This window comes from Uranotaenia lowii, chromosome 3 (genome assembly GCF_029784155.1).
Source record: "Uranotaenia lowii strain MFRU-FL chromosome 3, ASM2978415v1, whole genome shotgun sequence".
Taxonomy (NCBI): Eukaryota; Metazoa; Arthropoda; class Insecta; order Diptera; family Culicidae; genus Uranotaenia; species Uranotaenia lowii.
The window spans coordinates 209123749-209145459 of NC_073693.1; the positions used below are offsets into that span (position 1 = coordinate 209123749).

At 41.2% G+C, this 21711-nt stretch overlaps 1 protein-coding gene across 2 annotated transcripts in view; it reads right to left on the minus strand.

The window, feature by feature from the left end:
• Positions 1-21711, minus strand: part of LOC129755255 (zwei Ig domain protein zig-8-like) — a 98448-nt gene that overhangs the window by 15093 nt on the left and 61644 nt on the right. For both annotated transcript variants that reach the window (XM_055751642.1, XM_055751643.1), the window contains exon 3: positions 4561-4729. In XM_055751642.1, the coding sequence (XP_055607617.1) occupies positions 4561-4729 (169 nt within the window). The remainder of the gene's footprint in view (positions 1-4560; positions 4730-21711) is intronic.

Genomic DNA, 21711 nt, shown 5'->3' on the forward strand with positions numbered 1-21711 from the left:
TCTCGCACCGTTCGGAATAGTCGAGAGATGCTTCAATGAAGAATTTGTAATTCGGAAGACTCGCTTTAAAAAAGCTTGTTCAAATAATGTGAAGAATACTTAAGAATGTACCATAAAAAGTTCAAATATAGTTTTTTTAGCGGATCTTTAAGAGAATTGAAAATTGCCAAGATCTTTCCTTTTATCAACGGTCACCAGAAAACCAAAATAGATACGCAATACATCGTACCTATCCAGAGCATTTTGCACAACGGTCTCCAAGGACACTCATGTTGTTGCACAAGGATGAAGCATTTGAAGAGGCTTTACATCCAGTAGTTCTTGAATCTCATCAAACTTGCTGCTTCTCAGAGGACTACAGCTTATGTAACTGTAAATATCACGACACATCTGTTCAATCCCCTCCGGTATATGCTTACAAGCGCAAGAGGAACACAACGCGATGCTATGACTAACACATCATAATAAAAATGGAGGGACAATCCTTTTTTTAGAAAAGCGGCAAGAGAGGTTCATGGTGACGTCATATTATTTCCTTATCTAAGTTTGTGGCATATCGGCAAAATGAAAATCTAATTAGAGAGCAATTATGATAGATATGAAAATTGATAGGTGGAAAGGTCAAAGCTAGAGCGCTTTGGGTAGAAGAAACGAATAGATGGTGAAACTGTGAGCTTAGGGCATTGTTTCTTATCGACAGCATGAAACTGCATGTGTGATTCTTTACCCGGCATCTGCTGGCTGTTTGTAGTAAGTGACGAAGAAGCCACATTGCTACCCACAACCAGCCCAGATGGGTCGAACACATGAGGTTGCGTCCGACCGGGCCCGGCGTCCGGCGGCCCGGTCGGACGCAACCTCATGTGTTCGACCCATCTGGGCTGGTTGTGGGTAGCAATGTGGCTTCTTCGTCACTTACTACAAACAGCCAGCAGATGCCGGGTAAAGAATCACACATGCAGTTTCATGCTGTCGATAAGAAACAATGCCCTAAGCTCACAGTTTCACCATCTATTCGTTTCTTCTACCCAAAGCGCTCTAGCTTTGACCTTTCCACCTATGAATTTTCATATCTATCATAATTGCTCTCTAATTAGATTTTCAATTTGCCGATATGCCACAAACTTAGATAAGAATATATCCCAGCGGCGATCAAAATAAGATAACAACGTCATATTATTTGCACCCTCAGCACCATAACCAATCAAGTTGTTCTGGTATGACATATTATCCTTGCTAAACAGCGCAATGACCTCATTGTACAAAGTCCTCGAGGGAGTTTCAGATACATGGAATAGATCGTAGAAGCAATCTTTAACTAAAAGCTTTCCATCCTTCCAGTAGCTAGTTCTGGCAACTAAAGCGAGTGACTTCTTGTTGGATAAATCCGTAGATTCATCTGCGATCAAACTGAAAGCATTTAGTCTATTTATTTAGCCCGTCATCCGAACTACTTAAAATTATCTTACATAGAGTTGATTTCTTAAATACAGCTTATAGAGCTTCTTGATTGTCGAGATGCTTAAATTGAGATCTATTACATTTTTCACCTCCCTCATAAAACGGAAAGCTGGTTCGTTGCGGCTGCAATTCCTCCTGCGATGGTCAAGCGCATAACGCCTGCGTCGCCTCAATGTCAAAGGGCTTGTGTTCGGTGTCAAGCGGGAAAATAAAAACGTTGAGTCCACCATGCCTCTATCTACCTTAAGAAAAAAGGTTAAATCATTTATGCGGTGCCGACTTTCTAACAGGTCCAAATCTAGTAGGTAACATAAATGTTCATATTCCGGTAAACTCTTTCCCCAGTAAAGATTCCTTACTGCAAATTTGACGAAATGCTTCTGAACAGCTTCCATTCGGTTCATGTGTGTCTAGTACATGGGCCTCCAAACTGTACTCGCGAAATCGAACCTCGATCTCACTAAGCTAATGTATAAGCTTTTGATGGTGTATGGGTCCTTCAATTCTCCAGCAAAACGTCTCACCACTCCGAACAAAGCAAGCCCATCTGCTACTACACTGCGGTTCACTCCCGGAAAACTCAATCCAGAATCCAATTTGATGCCTAATTCCTTAATACAGGTAACTCTTGCAATACTTTCGTCACTTTGGGAATAAGTAAACTGGATCGGTGTACTGCTTCTTGTAAAAGATATTGCTGCGCATTTTGAATTGTTTTCTTTCAGCTTGGTTCTGATTATAAACTCAGAGAACACATTCAAATCGTTCGTAAGTTTTCTACAATCTTCTATCCTTTTACTGGCAAAAATAGTTTCACATCATCTGCGTAAATCAGTTCGAAAGCATCCGAAAGGGAGTCCTAAAAATTATTCATTAGAAGAATGAAAACCAAAGGTCCCAAGTGTCTGCCTCGAGGCACTCCTGAAGACGTTTCAAAGGGTGCCGAGCACACGAAATTTACAGACACGTACTGTTGTCTATTCACCAAATAACACTCGATCCAAGGTAGGATGATTCCACCAATACCAATTCGCGCTGATGCATCCAAAATTTCGTTGATTCCTGCTGCATCAAAGGCCTTCGACATGTCGGTGTACATGCAGTCCACTTGGAATCCCTTGACCATCCAATCTAATACGCGAGTGGTGAATTCGCAAAGATTTGTGACCACCGATCTTTTTTTGAAGAATCCGTGCTGATGGGGCGAAATTCTATTCTCTACCGCTGGATATAGCCAATGATAAACCAACTTCTCAAAAAAATTTGGCAAAGCAGATAATATTGCTACACCCCTGTAATTTTTTGCAATATTTCTGGATCCCTTTTTGTGGATGGGAGGAGTAACTCGCGACAATTTCCAAACAAACGGGAATAATCCCGAATGTAACGATGAATTGAACAGAAGAGCTGAAGGACGTGCCAACTCATTGCAGAAAGCCTTTAAAAATCTCTTTGGTATTCCGTCAGGACCAGATGATTTACCTGCATCTAGCCTTTTCAAAGCTGCCTCTACTTTCTCTAAGGTCTAACAAATATCGTGTATGACAGGATTGTTTGATAGTTCGTTTTGGAAAACTCAGCAAAAAGCTGTGCTATACTTTGTGAGTCCGCAGATGATTAACGAACTCCTCATGCTGGCCTTCTCCGAGAACGTTCGTTATCATGGAAGTCGCTTTAGTTCGACCGACTTTGATTTCCTTTGCGATGTCCGAATCAGTACATAAATACTCGACGCATAAACGAAGCGCAATTAGTGCGTGAAGCTCCCCAGGCACACAGCTGGAGTTCTGCGTTCCGTATTTTCTCCTTAAGACTTGTGTTCGCATATCGTTCCAGCTTTGGCGTCCTGTATAGAGAATTTTCGTTTCGCTTGTGCTTCTCACCTGGAGCATGCTTGAGTAGATCTTTGAAGCCACCGAGACACATAATATCTTTCTTGCACACTTTGCAATAGCCAGCTTGCTTATCGGCACTCTGAGAAAGCCAACCGAGCTTTGTTTCCCAATCCTTTGCATATTTTTTTTCCTTTTTGCTGGTGCTGCTTGTAGCTCTTCCTACAAGAGACATTTTTTATGAAATTTTTGTGAGGCATTTTATAATGTAAGAATTATCTATCAACTCGGAGTTTGGTTCTTGATCAAAGTCCACTTGTTGATGTTCTTGGTCATCATGACAAGCTGGGTCGTCCGAGGTTTCACTACTACCATCGGCCATGTGTTCATTCACATGCACTTGACCATCCTGGGCGGACGAAATTGACGAGAATTTGACTGGGACTGGTCTGGATGGTCCAGCGGTGATAGGATCATTTTCCACAACAGTGGCACTTGGATCATCATCTCTGGACAAAAACATCGGTGATGGTTTTACTGAACGTGGTCTGGATGGTCCAGGAGTTGAAGAATCGCTTTCGAAATGGGCGGCCGCGGCGCTGGCATCAGCCTCTCGATGCGTGGATATTGATGAGTTCGGTGGACCAGGATTGGGAGGAGGTTCTCGAGATTTCCATTTATAAAAATAAATTTTCATTCAATAAATTTCACTCATTCTTAATTCTAATTGAGTTGCCTACCTTTAGGAGCGAAATAGCTCCGTAAATCGGCATTACGTTTGGACATTTTGGTTTACGCGAGGATTTTTCTAGCCCAGAATCATTCTCGACATACTGCTTCGGAGCGCGTTGAAAGTTCCCTTATATCGTATTCGTTTTCACCACCCGAAAGTGTTGCACCATCTACGCCGAAAACGAGCATGAATCGAGTTTTGCCCTCATCTTTGATGGTGTGCGTGAAATCGGCAATGTCAACAGAAAATAACAAGCTGTCAAAAATCCGTTACAGCAGGTATTTGTTTTCGTTTGAATTCAAAAATTGAATTCAAATTTACTTAAGTTAATCATTGCCTTGTAAATAATATGAAAATTTGAGCTTAAATTTATGTTGAATTGTGAAGATTTCAGATTTATTTAATAAGAGAGGCTTGCTTAGTAGATTCGCTTCTGACCCTGATGATAACTAATACTCAATATTTTTGAAAAAATAAATTGACTTACAAACATGACCAACACTCATCAAAATCTTTCCTCTTCCCAAAACTTACCGTTCAGCACATGCACGGTGACACTTTTGCTTTTGGCATTGGACGGATTGCAGGTGTACTGTCCGGAGTCCGATGGCCGGGCACTCTGAATCAGCAGGAATGACGTGGTCGTGTCACCTTTCTCCGTTATCACCGAAACACCGCCACGTGGCGAATCGTAGCTGATGATCTGTAAACAAAGAGGAAAAAGTGAGGAAAACATTAAATATAACAATAGAAAATATTATTCTAATTAGGAGGCTGCAAACAACAACAACAGCTTTCGAATCCGGGATGGTCGATCCCGGAGAGTTCAGGCCACGATGGCCAATCACTAAATATTTGCACGCATAAAAGAGTTCATTATCATAATTGAGCTTCGGAACGAAACACACAACAGGCTAATTTATTTCCAATCTCCGCATAAAATAATAGACTAAATCAAATCAAATTCAAATGTAATTGATTGGGGAAAACTAAAATGCCACAAATGATTCACGAACACCAGAGCGATATTGCACCACATTATTTGCATCAATTCCCACCTTGTGTAGGCCCCGATATTCGGAAAAGGTCCCTTATTTATGCATGAATGTATAAGCTCAGATTGCACAATTTATCGACTCCACAAAAACCGCAATATCAATTTGAGGAAAAACGGCACGATTGTAATACTGAAAGGGGGCATAGCATAGGAAACTGGTCAACAAAACCGCCAGGAAAAACGCTCCAACTCTCTATCCCATATCTATCGGAGATCGTGTCATTCGACCGAGTGTTATGAAATTTCATCAATTTTCCGTTCCGATACCATCGGATAATGGATGGATTTTACGCTCGCCCGAAATTATTGATACGCTTTTTTCTCCTCGAAGCTAATACCACTTCACACCTGATTACTTGTTCCGGAACCGCTGTTGAATCTTTAACAATGACCGGAGTATTGAACACGGTTCCACTAAAAGCGTTACAAAAGTCATCGTTTTTACCACCATCAGAAAGCTACGGAACTATTGATTTTAATTACAAGAATAAAAGAATCATTTTAAAGATTAATAAATGGTAGTAGGAAAAGTTGTGAAAAGAATGAAAAAATATTAGTTGATTGTCAGATTCCATCATTTAACTGCCTACCGAAGTAACAATTTTAGCTTTATTATGGTCTACAAAATTTCAACATACAACATTAATCTTCATAAAAAGCTAAAGCGCCTTCTATAACATCACCTGAACTCTAATAAAGCCAAAATTAGGCTATTTGGCCCTACCCTAGAAACGTCATCATGACATATCATTGTTGGTCATCAATGTTGGTCACCAAAGCTTTTAAAAAGCTATTATTAAACATGTTAGGAATTTTTGTTTTTTTTCGATTCTGTGAGTTTTTGGAGTTTTATTTTTATTTTTTCCAGCAACCATAATGGTTGAAGAATGATGATTGCATTATTGAGATATTTATGATCTGGTAAAATTAATAGCCAAAATACCAATGTTTTAACCATATTATGAGCCTCTTTTGTACTGCCAGTTAAGATTTTAGGTATAATTTGTATGAAATAGTATCTTAAAATTAATGCGCCTCGTCAAATCTGATGGTCAATCATGATGGAATTGATGGAAAATGGGCCTGAAAAAATATTATCCAATGCTTGCATTGTGAATCCATCAACATGGCGTCATTTTGTGCCATTCGATTTTGCAACCAACATGGCGTTAGTCAATTCGATTTGACGTTTCTCTCGCAAGCCAACCAATTACACGCTGAGGATGAGTTCCTCATTTCTGAGTTATCAATCCTTAGTACTGTTTTTTATCTATGATTTTTTGCCCAAAAATGCACGAAAACAAAAAAAAATATACAAAAAATATGTTTGTAACTATATGGTTATTAATTTTTAAGTACTTAAAAGTTTCCCTAATTTGTAACTTTAGAAAATTGGTCCTTAACCTGAAAAGCGAGCTAAATTCGCTTTCATCGATGTCTAAAAATTCGTTTAAGAGTCTGGTAGATCAAACTTAGTTGATTTCGGCATAAAATAAGCTTTTATTAGGAGAGTCTTACATTTCTGAAAAAAAATTATTCTTTATTCAAATCAAACAAGCCCAATCTTCCAAACCATTTTTCAAAATCAAAGATTTTTACCTTTGATGAAAATAAATCAAATTTTCAAAAAAAAAAATTTTGCGAAAAAAAAATCAGATTTTTGGATCAAATTTTCTCGATGCAAACTTGAACCAATTCAATAATTTTAGTATGAAATTTGGCTCTAAAAAACTGCATTACATTGCGAACTGCATACAAGATATCTCATTTTTTCGCTTGCCACCAGTATGCTAACATAATTTAAATGTTATGAATCTAATAACGAAACCTCATCCTACAAAATGTTACACAACACAATATTTTGTTCATTGGTTTCTGAAACATAAAATGACAAATTTTGGTGTCCTTAATGTGTTATTAATGTTGAACAATACACTGGAAAAATATAAAATATTTTGCAGATTTTTTAGGTGAAGATTTTCTTTAACAGTAAATATTTTTCATAAAGAATAAATTCCATAATGAAAATCCTGTAGATTATTTTTTTTAAATTTGGGTTTTGAGGATAAAACAAAAAACTCAAATTCTTCTTGTGATTTTCAGCTGAATTGTGTTCACAAACTAATTTTGTATAAAAAATTCAAATCTGGAAATTGAATTGACAAGCAATCTTAACAAATTAAGAACCGCAGAGAAATCTTTGACGAGAAACACCGATATTCGGCATTCAGTATCTCAGAAACTCCTGAACTAAGTTTGACAAATTAAACATTTTTAATTAACGGCAAACGTTTTGTTCAATAAAGTTTATCATTTGAATTTAGTCAATTCGAATTATATCTCGAAGTGTTGCACACTGCTGGCAAGTGAAAAAACGATATTTTTCGTTTGGTCCGCAATATGTTATGTTCATTGCATTGCTCAACAATTTATATAGATTGTAAAATTCATTTACAAGCTGAAACTTTTTCTGTATTTTGAATCTGCATCCTGAATCGGAATTCTAAACCTGTTATATCCAAGTTATAGAGCCGTTATTCATGAATCTATTGATTTAAATCTTTAGTTCAGGTTCAATCTCAATTCACTATCTAAATTACTTATTTTTAATCTGCATTGTGAATCAGAATTGAAATATGAATTTACAAAGATCTGAATCTTACTTTTAAGTTTTGGAATACCATTTTGAAACTTTATTTTTGTAAATTTTGTGTAAAAACATTGTTCAAGAGTTTAGAATTTGAATATAGAACAAAATTTCTCTTTTTTCATATTCGGAAAACTATTCTCTTTAATTTGTCGGCCTTAGCGGTGAAAAGTGATGTCCTTTTTAGAAGGGACATCTAAAGCTTATGATTTTTTTTTTTTATTATTCTTATAGGTGGATAGAAGGTTAGATGAAAATGAAAGATGTTGAAAATGAGCGGGTAGAATTTATTTAGAAGCATATCATCACATATCAAATTTTTGTACCCACAAGGGAAAACTTGTCGTTTGCACTGCAAGTTTTCCCTTGTGGGGCGGACCACGCTTGGCCTACTAATGTGTGGTGGTAGATGCAACTCTATCTATATCTACTGCTTCATAGAAGTAGGCCCGTGAGGAACAAAAATTTGATACGTGATGATTTTTTTTTCTGTACCTACTGCTTCATAGAAGTAGGCCCGTGAGGAACAAAAATTTGATACGTGATGATATGCTTCTAAATAAATTCTACCCGCTTATTTTCAACATCTTTCATTTCCATCTAACCTTCTATCCATTTATAAAAAAAAAAAAAAGAAAAAAAAATCATAAGCTTTAGATGTCCCTACTAAAAAGGACATCACTTTTCACCGCTAAGGTCGACAAATTAAAGTAACATACAAACATTACGGTGGTTAATATCTTCATGAAAACTATTATCAAATTATTGAAAATGCATTTCATCTCGAAAAATATAATTCAAATTTGATATTAAATGTAAAACCAAATTTGAAGCAGCTTTTCATTTCTAATTTCTTATGATTATTGGAACTGAAAATCAACAATCCTGAACTGGATACAGAATCCAAAATTCGTAAAACTTTGCGATAAATACATTTTTGGTTATGGGAATTGTGGAATCAGAACCTCCGAAATAGATTTGATTTAATTCGAAATTCGATATTCAGACCTGCATTTCGATGAAAAAGTGAGAAAATTTTGAAAAAGTGTAGCAGAATCATGGACTTGGGATGGGGTTTTGAGGTTTTGGCATTAGTTTTTAGTCTAGATTGTTACTGTTGATTAACTTTACTCTATTATCATAATTTGGTTCGTTCTAAAGTTAAAATTTTGTATTTAGAGTAGAATCTCTCGCTTGCTGTTTTGGATCCCCTCATGGGAGGGGGGGAGGGGGTTTAACCCCCCCCCCCCGTTCCTTCGGCCATGAAGCAAGTAAAAACAATTTAATGGCTCTTATTGGCACCAAATTCTAAGATAATTGGATTGTCATTAGCTTAGTCATTTTTATAGAATGTTTTTCCTCACTAGTAGTTTATTCTTAAAACGTCACTCACCTTTTTTTATATGATTCAATTCAACTACTCCATACACCAGAGACCATTATTGTGGCATAAAAAATTCATTTGTCCCTAAACTTTAAGCTGCTGCTGCTGCTGCTACTCAACAGCTTTGCGCGCCCTGAAGCAATTCAGAGCTGAGCGCTTTCGCTGCACCACCGTTTTAGGGGAAGTGAAATCCGCCAACCATTGAATTTATCACCTCGGGTGGAAACTTTCATGTGCGCTGTAGAAAATTACAATTTTATGAGTGAAATCAAATTGCACAGCAAAACGATACTTGACTACATGCTCCTCCGCCATGTCGTCGTCATCATCATCACGGGTAGCCGCAGGTGATGGGAAACTTTCGACGAAACAAGGAACGAAAATTGTGAGCCCAATTTTCGCCCGGGTACATCAGAATTTACCCGGTGATTGTTTTTGTATCTTATGTATTTTACCAATCCACGTATGAGTAGAGAGGTGGAAAATCATATAAAGGAAAATGAACAGTTTAACTGCCATAATGATGTTTCAGTTCGATTGACACAGCATCCAGTATTGAAAAGGGAAAAATCACTTAAACAAAAAATTACAATGTAAAAATCGTTCAAATATGAAGTAAGCTTCTTATCATTAACACCTTTTCTACATTTTCAATGTGTCTGGATTTCATTTTGTAATGTTTGTGCTTTATAGATTTAACTTCATAAATCTTCATTTATGTATCACTAAATTTTCATACTGACATTTACAATATTTTGAGACATGATACCTCTGGTCAAAGAGGCCGAGTTATCAAGAAATTTAATGTTTATTTATAGTTAACAACAAATTAATCCTATAAATTTTTTGAATTTTTGCCCTCGAAGATGAGAACAACGGATGGAATAAAATTTCACTCCTCTGCTATTTTTGTTGATTTGCGGTTCTAAAGTGAAGGAGTTTCTCAATAAATAAGCCACTGCACTGTCCCTACTTTACCCCACTATGAAGGTGAGCAATAAGAGCTGTTTTCTAATTTGATAGCTAAAACCCCTAACTATTTTTTTTTCATACCTTTAGATCAGTTTTGTTGAGGTAGACAAAATATACCATCTTAAGCAAATCATGGACAAGAGTGAATAAAAATTCTACGATAATATTCCGGAAAGTATTACATTTGATTCACTCTGTTGTGGTATGAGCCTACTTGGTTGAATGATTCGACTGAATCAAAGTAATCGAAAGATTCCTTTTAATTCAACCACGGTAATGGTAACCACCGTGGTTGAATTAAAAGGAATCTTTCGATTACTTTGATTCAGTACATTTGATTGTTATGATACAGTTTAAAAAATTTAAATTCAGGAGAACTGAATGTAAACATTTAAAATGTAAAAAGGTTGTTCCATAATCAAATGTAATGGATTTTTTAAATTGCAATTGTTGCAATTTAACAGGGCATTCCTGAAAGGTATTCTCGTACACTCTTCACCAACGGTTAGGTTATTGAACAGAAATCTGAATGAATCATTCGAGAGCCGGAAAAAAAAACTAGACATATAATTCCCTGTTCCTTAAAAGTATATCCATTCCAGCCCGGGATCCAAGTCCATTCCACTACGGTGTCCGAAAAGCTGATTGATGTCTATTGGTTTGAAAATCGTTTTTTCTCACGTGGCATCCACTGGCAAGGTATCCCATTTCAATATTCAAATCGATAGAATTTTAGAAGGAGGAGCAGCAATTGCTACACGAGGCTGAGCCTATGTACCAAAACCTTCGTCACTTGTTCGATTATTCCCTTCCAGGTCGTTTACGAAATTGCCGCTTCCAGCGAGCCCGATACGCCACATTGGAACTGGTTGGTGGAAAATTTTACGAAATTTTCAACCTTGGAACTGATGACTTTTCAGTTTTCAGTTAGAAATTTTATCAGGACTTTAATTTCTTAAATTACACGAATCCCTGAATAAAAATAGCTTTTAAATATATGTTAAGTTCAAAGTGTTCAAGTGTTAGTTCAAAACAGCAATCACGATACCCTTCTCGGTTGAGTTTTCAATCAGAAAGCTAAAAGCTCAACGACAAAAGCTCGGATCGATTGGAAACAATTTTGACAGTTTTGTATCGATTGAAATTTTGTGCATCCAACGTCGCTTCTCTTATATGTAGGTTCACTACAGATAACGATTGCCAAAACGTGCCTAAATACACTAAACATACTTCCGAAGATCTCTTCACTTTTAACGCTTTCGTCCCAGTTTGTTTCAGTTGCCAAAATAGCTGTGAAAGACGAACCAAGTAAATTATTTTCAATTTGTTTAATTTTGGCGAGACCTTTCATGCGATTGAAATTTTGACAGTAAATTAAAACTTCAGTCGTATTTCGCGAAAGTTTAGAGATATTTGGATGTATGGTGTCTAATAATTGATTTTTTACCTCTTTCTCTTCGAAGGGAGTCCTTACTTCCGAAAACTCGGATTGTAAAATTTTTCGCTGCTCTCTCTGGTACGCTGAAGGTATTGGATCCGGTGAGTATGGAGATGCCTTCGATACGACTCCAAATCATCCGAAGCCGCCTTTTCTGTTATTCCGTACTCGTGGTAAACTTCGTAAAATATTTTCCTGAGCTCATGGAGTCCTACGGAAGTCAAGCTTATCCTTGCACTGGTATTCGTCATCCCTTCATGGCAGAAAGATGAATTCTTGTCATGAAGGTAGGACAAATAAAGGCCAACGATGTACATAATTTTCCGGTCGAGGGATGAATCATCCTAATGGATGAAAATCCCGGAAAAAAAAAAATTGAAAATTGAATTTTGGGATCCCTCAGCCGCGCTTTCAGAAAACGCCGGTCGCCATCAGCTGATTGTTGAGTCATGCTTACGATGGGTGGCCGCATGGGGTCGAGTTGCCAGCTTTTAGCTGAAGTTAAAGTATTTACCGGTTGTGACTGGAAAGTGCTGCTTTGGGGTTTTTGATGTTCTGCTCGATATGGGTTTATCGTTTCACCTTTCTTGAAGTGGATAAACTTTGGGGCAGAGAGTCCCGCGATCGGATGGTCGGTTGAGGAAGGAGGTCCGGCAAATTGTATTTTGGCTGATGCTAGCAGTTCCTTGTCCGATGCCCTAGTTTGTTGTTTGTTTTGATTGTTCTTTTGTTATTTTGTTGTTTTTCGGTTACTTTTGGCTTTTCGGGATGGTTTTTCTTGTAACCTACGCAACCACTCCTTTGCATCAAAAGTTGTCCAATCCTGCTTCCAGTGCCATTTGGAGCCTAAAAATCTCCAGCCTGGACATGTGTGATCGGGTTTTCAGCTGATTCATCTTGAAGATTTTTTATTGGTTTAGCGGCATGGCATGTGTGCTTTTCCTGAAGACCTAGACACTGTACTCGATACGAATTTTACCTCTTCGAGAATCTCTGCAAGTTCCGATTCCGAGGCTAAGTTATTAGAAGATTGAGGTTTTGATGACTCAACTTTTTCAATTTTGCTTTTGAAATTGTTGTTTAATATTGACAACCTTTCGTCAAGTTGTTTTTTTTTTATTATTAGGTATGGTTTCACACATACCAGTCAGTGTCGCGTACAGTTGTTTCTCACTCAATTTCATGTGCTGTCCGATTGTACTGCACATGTTTTGGTAACCGTAACTTGTTTCCTGTAGACCGTCTTTAACATCATTGAGCAGGTGCTCAATGCTATTAAACAATTCTGAAACTAAGCAGAATTTTTTCATGTCTTCAGCAATGCGATGGTTGGCGTCTACCTGGGCGTTGATGGCGATTAAAAGTTGCTCCTGTTGATGAAGCAGCTTTCGTACGCCAGCTTCTTTCCTGAGGACTTCTTGGCATTCTGTACACATTGGTACCATGAATGCGGTGATGAAAAGTTCCGCAGCACGCGCGGCGACACACGCAGCATGGATTTTTTTGAGCAAAATTCGCACTTCCAAAGAAAGCGATCGTCTTTGATAGTACACGAAAAAACAGCACACGGCATGGTTAAAAAAAAGGTTTAAAGTTCGTCGCGAGGAATTTACGTAAACGAGGACGGTCAGCAAGAACTCGCGACGTTGTCAGAATAAAAAAAAAAAATTTGTATACAAATTTATAGCGGAGCGAAAAGCAAAACGCGTCCGCGCTCGATGACTACTCGAAGCGAAAAAAGCCCTCGACGTGGATTTTTGTATAGGTGCTGCAAGTAGACCATTGATCATCAAGCTTACGCACATCTTTGTGCAAAATGGTTTCGTCGTATTATAGGAGCTTCAGTTATAGTGGATGGATATGACCGTTCTCAATCTGTTTTCTTCAATGAATGCAACTCTGAGTTTGTAACAATCGAATCGGGTGTTCCTCAAGGATCAATTCTTGGTTATTTTTGCTGCCAGAAATAGCAATAAAATTTTTGAAAGCGATCCATCCAGTCCTGAATTAGCGCAACGAGTTTTAATTTTTTATGGGAGTTTGTATGGGAAAACAATATTTTTCATTCAAAAATCGCCAGAGATGTTCTGAAAGTTCCAAAAAATATAACTTTGGATGAAAAATGTTTCTTGATTCTTGCAGTACATTTCATATGAACAAAGCACAAAACATTACAAACAAAACAAACACTGTACACACCTCAGAAAAGATATTCAATGTTACATAAAATTCATGTTTTCAAAATTCATTTTTTAATTCTATCGTTTTTGACTGCTTGTTTGAAAGCTGTGTAACAATAACAGTAGAATGGAAATAAAAAATGTTAAAAAACTGATTTGCATTGCTAGAGAATTTATTGATTTATAAAGCCTTAGCAAAAACATTTAATGCAATTATTAACAGCTCAAGCAAGCAAAGTCTACCATTTTTGAATGCTTTTCAATGGATTCAGATTTTTTATTCTGAAATGGTTATAACTTTTTTTATGAAATTTTTGTCATGTAATCAAAAAATGAAGCTTGAGAATAGTGAAAACCGAAAATTAAAGACCGACATAATTTCAAGCTTATTTGAATTTTCTGAATGATTTAATGTGCAAAAATTAGCGGCGTTCGAAGTGCAGCAACGTCCTGGTGGTGTTTGGGAACCAAAACAGCTAAATCACGAAAGTCCTCTTGCGAGATATTGGAGAAGCTGAACAAAAAATTTTAGATGGAAATCGGCAAAGATCCACGCGAAACAAAAAGGGATCAGGGATTGGAAACTTGAAACATGGAACTGCCAATATATAAATTTTATAGACAGTACCCACGTGCTCTTCAACGAATTGAAGAGCTGCAGATTCGACCTCGTAGCGCCCCAGATGGCCGAGATGGTAATACCATCTACCAGAACTGCGGCAACACAGACTTGCTTGGATTAGTTTTACAGTGATGGGAAAAATACAGATGCGTGATAACGGGTGATGGCTAATCGTAGTACCAATGACTACAAAGACGAATTCTACGCACAGGAATGTGAATACGACAGCTGCCCGAAACATGATATCAAGATCGTCCTCGTGGATTTTAACGCTCAGGTCGACCAGGAGAAGGAATTCAAACCGATAATTGAAAGACTCAACGTGCACCAGCTGACCAACGGAAGTGGCCTTAGACTAATAGTTTTCGCCGCCTCCAAACAAATGGCCGTACATAGTATCTCTTTCCAGTTTCGCCCCCCGATTTTCTTGGTTGACAGTCCCGGAAGATATGAAAATGCTGCTTTTCAAGCCACAGGTACAGATGGCTTGCCAAACCAGATATTTCTTCGCGAACTTTGACAGTTTCATGTGCTTGAAAGTATCTGCTACCTTTCCTCTTCCTTTTGCCGTTTAAAACTCCTGTCCCGGAAGCTGCTTGTAGTCAGCTTTGACGTAGGTTTCGTCGTCCACGCAGTCAAATTTCGTCAGCATCGTCGTGTACAGCCTCCGGGATCGCGCTTTGGCCGTCGTATTTCGTTTATCATCGCGATTTGGAGTCACTACCTTCTTGTAAGTCGATAGTACGGCTAGTTTTTGGCTCGATGTACGGTTGTAGACGATACACCCAACTTATTTGCGGCATCTCGGAGAGAGAGGTTAGGGTTCCGCTTGAAACTACCGACAACTCTCTTTGTCGTCTCAGCGGCTTCCGGTTTTCGATTTCCGTCCGATTCAGACTTCCTGCTGGCGACAAACGTTCCTCAAACACTTTAATTACATTTGTAACGGTTGATTTACTTTTAGCGATTTTGCCAGCTTTGCGTGCAATTGTCGGACACACACACACACACACACACACACACACACACACACACACACACACACACACACACACACACACACACACACACACACACACACACACACACACACACACACACACACACACACACACACACACACACACACACACACACCCACACCCACACACACCCACACACACACACACACACACACACACACACACACACACACACACACACACACACACACACACACACACACACACACACACACACACACACACACACACACACACACACACACACACACACACACACACACACACACACACACACACACACACACACACACTCACACAGACACACACACACACACACACACACACACACACACACACACTCACACAGGCCGTGGGGTAGCGGCCCAAGAATACTACCCCAGGGTCACTGGCCCATGTCGTAAGAGGCGACTAAATCCAGCAACCCCCCTCTCGATGACGACAACGGCAAACGGAATTGGATTACCCTACCGGACCTATTGGAAAGAAACAACCCAATGTGCCCAAGGTGTGCTGTTCATGGGAGCGCTAAAACGGTCCCATGCATAAGACCGTGCTTATGAGGTGGAAGGCTGGCGGGTTGTAAATGTGTCAGTCGATAACGGTAGCCTGTGGGGCACCGGGACAAACCCCACAGTATTGTAGTCCTTGCTGCGCTAAAGCAGGGCACTGGCGCAGTCGACCGTATATTTCCCTAGCTACTCGTGGGATTCACTAATGATTCAAAATACTAAAAATAATGATAAGAGGAAGAAGGAGGAGAGTGCGGAGAAGGGTGCAAGCCCTAATCCGTTCGGTGGCAGGAGTCTAAGGCGATCTCCAGCTCGGCAGCTTGCTGTCCAACTGGTAGAAACTCCAGAAGGCTCCATAGCGGAAGAAAGAGGAGAGCCTGTCAGCTCTCCAGAGAAGAAGGAAGTTCCTATGCCAAAGGCAATGAAGGAAGCGATGACAGAAATGAAGGCTTTGACTAGCTTGGTTTTGAGCAAGCAAAACATTCATAAGGAGGTCAAGGACAAGCTTGTGAAGGCTATGGCTCTTTTTACAGAGGCAAACAAAGCAGTCCTAGAGATGGTAAGAGCGCTAAATGGCAGCGCTACTAGCAGAGGAACAGAGGCGGAGAAACCCTCTAAGGCGAATGTCAGTCGCCCGAAACGGATCGATGCCTTCGTTCAAACGGTGAGGAATGAGCTTATTACTCCGAGAAGCTCTAAGAGTGTAAAGAGGAAACGAGGGTCGCCCGGTGATCCAAGACCTGGCACCCTAAAGAAGAGGGCCCGAGACCCGATGGTTCGACAGAACCCTGCAAACTGAAAGGCAAGGACGACAGACCCAATGAGGGAGCGTCCTCCGAATGGCAAACAGTGGCGCCTAAACACCGTAAGGAGATAGCTACGAAAGCAAACCCCAAGCCCAAAAAGCAGCGAAGCCGCGTAAGGGAAAAAGGTGAAGCTATCGTAGTTAAGGCGCCAGAGGGTACGTACGCGGGCGTGCTTCGTCAGATGCGGACCGACGACAAGCTTGCTGGACTAGGTGAAAACGTGAGGAGGATCCGTCGTACTCGTTCCGGTGAGATGATCCTCGAGTTGATACGAAGTTCAATAAACAAAGAGTGCATCCTTCAAGGTGCTGGCGGAGGAAGTTCTAGGCGAGAAGGCGGAGGTGCGTGCGCTATGTCACGAAGTTACCATCCGTATCAAAAACCTCGACGAAATAACGACAGAAGATGAAGTCAGGACAGCGCTAGTTGACCAGTGTAAGATCGGCGAAGATCAGATCTCTATCCGATTGAGACAGGGTCCTCCTAGATCCGGAACACAGGTTGCGATTGTGAGGCTTCCGGTGGTAGCAGCCAACGCAGCACTCGAGTGCAGGCGGCTAAAATTGGGATGGTCAGTTTGTCAGATAACCATCTCCCAGCAACCAGAGGTATGCTTTCGATGCATGGAGTACGGCCACAAGTCGTTTGACTGCAAGGGAGTTGACAGACGAGGATTATGCTGGGGGTGCGGAGAATCCGGCCACATAGCGACTAGCTGCAGTAAGCCGGCGAAGTGTCTTATCTGCACTGGTGACCATGTAACTGGCAACCCAAGGTGCTCTGCCTACCAAAAGGCGCTAGCAGCGATACCAAGGGCTTGGAAGTAATCCAAATCAACCTCAACCACTGTCACGAAGCACAACAGCTTCTGCGACAGATGGCGGTGGAAGAGAAGCTAGACATTGCGTTAGTAGCAGACCCCTATTTAAGAACCCTGAATGGCACAAATTGGGTGACCGATAGTGCCAAACTGGCCGCAATAGGGGTGACAGGAAAGTTTCCCATACAAGAAGTGGTCACATCAAATGAAGAAGGCTTTGTGATAGCCAAAGTCAATGGAATCTTCTTCTGTAGCTGCTACGCTCCACCGAGGTGGACCTTGGAGATGTTTAGCGCTACGATGGATAGGATAGTCGATTTGCTCACAGGCCGAAGCCTCGTTATTATCGCGGGGGATTTCAATGCGTGGGCCCAGGAATGGGGTAGTTCCCATACGAACGCCAGAGGACAGAGTTTACTTGAAGCACTTGCAAGGCTGAATGTGGACCTGGCGAACGTAGGTAATACTAGAACCTACCATAGAGAGGGACGTGAATCGATTATAGATATCACATTTGCTAGTCCCAGATGGACAAGTAATTGGAGGTTGAGCGAAGACTACACTCATAGCGACCACTTTGCGATCGTGTGGGTGAAAGTGCACAGTCAGTCAGAGGAGAGGTAATGACAGGTGAACGACGCTGGAGGACACAACAATTTGACCGGAATGTCTTCGTCGAGGTTTTGAAGTGGGAGCAAAACCTGTCAAACTTGTCGGCGGAAAACCTGACGAAAGTACTCACACGTGCATGTGACGCAGCAATGACGAGGAGAGTTAATCGTAGAAACCCACATCCACCAGTTTATTGGTGGACTGAGGAAATCGCGAATTTGCGTGCCACCTGCCTTCGCGCTAGACGAAACATGCAGAGAGCACGAACTCAAATGGAGAGAGACGAGCGTAGGCCGCTTTTCAAAAATGCGAAAAGAAACCTATGCAAGGCAATTAAAGAGAGTAAAAAGGCATGTTAAGGAAACTTTGTCTTGATGCCAATGACCGACCATGGGGCGATGCCTACAGGATAGTCATGGCAAAAAACAAAAGCGGTAGCACACCACCTGAAATGTGCCCCAACAAACTGAGGGAAATAACGAGAGAGCTGTTTCCTCATCATATTATTAATAGCTGGCCGCAAGTCCCGTACGACTGGGATACGAGCGATGAGGAGTTAATATCGTTGGAGGAACTGCGGGACATCGCCAAATCCCTTCAGCTGGAAAAGGCTCCGGGTCCAGATGGTATCCCGAACATTGCAGTTAAGACCGCGATTATGGAATTTCCCGAAATGTTCCGATCGTCACTGCAAATGTGTATAGAGGAAAGGATGTTTCCAGATATTTGGAAACGACAGAAGCTGGTTCTGCTGCCCAAACCAGGAAAGCCATTGGGGAACCCGTCGGCATACAGGCCAATATGCCTACTGGATACGGTTGGAAAGATTCTGGAAAAGGTGATCTTGAATCGTATCCAGCGGTACACCGAGGGCGAAAGCGGATTGTCCAACAATCAATTCGGCTTTCGAAAAGGGCGATGCACAGTCGACGCCATTCGAACTGTCATCGAAACGGCTGATAAAGCCAGACTCAAGAAGAGAAGAGGGGACCGTTTTTGTGCGGTAGTAACATTGGACGTGCGTAACGCCTTCAATAGTGTCAGCTGGGCAGCGATTGCTTCTTCGCTTATAAAAATGAGGATACCGAAATATCTCTACAAATTAGTGGAAAGCTATTTCCAGAACCGCAAGCTTCTATACATGACGAGCGAAGGATTTCAGGAAATGGATGTTACAGCTGGAGTACCGCAAGGGTCGATACTGGGCCCGGTTCTGTGGAATATTACGTATGATGAGGTGCTGACATTGAGCCTGCCAGAGGGAGTAAAGTTGGTTGGTTTCGCGGACGATGTCGTGCTACTAGCGACGGGTTACTCTACAGATATCGTCCAGCTAAGAGCTTCAGAGGCTGTAGATGCGGTAGAGAGCTGGATGCACTCCAAAAGTTTGCAGTTGGCTCACCACAAAACCGAGATGGTCCTGATATCAAACCTGATTTCACCGCAAACAGGCAGGATTACAGTTGGATCATGCACTATCGAATCAAAGCGTGAGCTTAAATATTTGGGTGTGATGATTGACGACCGGCTCAGCTTTAAAAACCACGTTGAGCATGTGTGCAAGAAGGCGGCAACAGCAACGGCCGCACTCACGAAGATAATGGCGAACAACTCGGGGATCCGAAGTAGTCAGCGAAGGATAATTTCGAGTGTAGTTTCGTCAATCCTTCGATATGGAGGGGTGGCCTGGAAATCTGGTCTTAACATCCAGTGTAACCAGCAGAAGCTGAACAGTGTACAGAGGCGAATGAATTTGCGGGTCATCAGTGCATACCGTACCGTTTCGTCGGAGGCTGCATGCGTTGTAGCGGGAGTCATGCCCATCTCGGTTTTGTTGGTGGAGGACTCATATTGCTACGAAAATAGAGGCATGTACAACGTGAGAACACGAGCCAGAGATAGCTCCATGGCTAACTGGCAGCAGCTGTGGGACAGCTCGGAAAAAGGGAGGTGGACCCATCGTTTGATCCCAAACATCAAAGAGTGGATGGAGAGAAAGCATGGCGAAGTGTATTTCTACATGACGCAATTCCTGACTGGTCATGGATGCTTCATGAAGTATCACCACAGGTTCGGACATGCGGCCTCGCCGGTCTGCCTAACATGCGGTGACGTGGACGAGACACCCGAACACGTGGTATTCTATTGTCCAAGATTTGAAGAGGAACGTGCCAACATATTCGCCGCCTGCGGACCAAAAACGACAGCGGACAACATGTTGCAGAAGATGTGTGATGACATTAACACATGGCAGGCAGTCAGTGATGGGCTCGCCCGGATAATGGCTGCTTTGCAAAGGAGTTGGAGACTAACGCAAATTGCAATTGACGCAGGATAACGTAGGTTAACTTTAATAAGCTTAAAGAGTCCGAAGCTATGAAATGAACTACGCAAAACAATCAGCGTAGCCGATGGGACGTGAAGATGATGTTGGGCGGTCAGGATGATATTTAATTAAAATATGAGCTTTTGGCGAGTGTTGCGAAAGTAGCGCTATGCGTGAATTAGACCGCCCCTTACCGAAGAATTGCCGTAGGGAAGGTACCGGTTTGGGAATTAGTCTGACGCCCCAGGTGGAGTTTAGGGCATATGTATATACGGATGAGTATATAACGAGTTGACCCATTGGTCCCATGTAGACACGGCACTCGACGTGCATTGGGAACAATTCGTAAAATTCCTTCTTCGAATTTACCACCTGGGTAACCAAAAAAAAAAAAAAAGAAAAATAAAACACACTCACACTCACACACACACACACACACACACACACACACACGCACACACACACACACACGCACACACACACACACACACACACACACACACACACACACACACACACACACACACACACACACACACACACACACACACACACACACACACACACACACACACACACACACACACACACACACACACACACACACACACACAAACACACACACACAGCTTCAAAATGAGGAGTGTTCAGGTTTTTTAAATGCAAAATTGAAAGAAATACGTAAAGTTGATATTGACCAAATTTTGACCGTATCACCCTTTAATCAAGATGGTGAAGATGCGCCCAAAAACTCTCCGTATTGAACAACATACGAAACCGATGCATACCTCGGATAAATAAGGCACAACTGAAGCAACCAAAGGTCACGGCAGACTACGTGAAATTGCTTGAAGCAGCGCTGTCGGCAGAGAGCGAGCTTGACGAATCAAGATATCCATCAATATCGTTGCGGAGAACGTCATCGGGCATGTGGAACGAATTCGACTGGTTCGACAAGTAGTGTAGGAGGATGATGGACTAAGAAACGCCACGCAGGAGGCAGCAGTGCAAATAAGCCCCCGTAGAAACGAGGAAAATTACCGACTGCGGAACAGGATGCGAGTCCGAATTGTTCAGGACGAAAAGCACCGCCTGACAAGGAGAAGCTCAAGAAGCTGGAGCATCTGCATCATTCTCTGGAAACACGAAAATTCTATAGAAACTCAATGCATCCCGTTTAGTGCCGCAAGCCAAAATGTGCCTAAATAAAAACGAAGGCATCTTTAAGGACCATCGTGGGATGATCAAAAGGTGGAAGCAGTACTTCGATGAACACCTGCAGGGCGC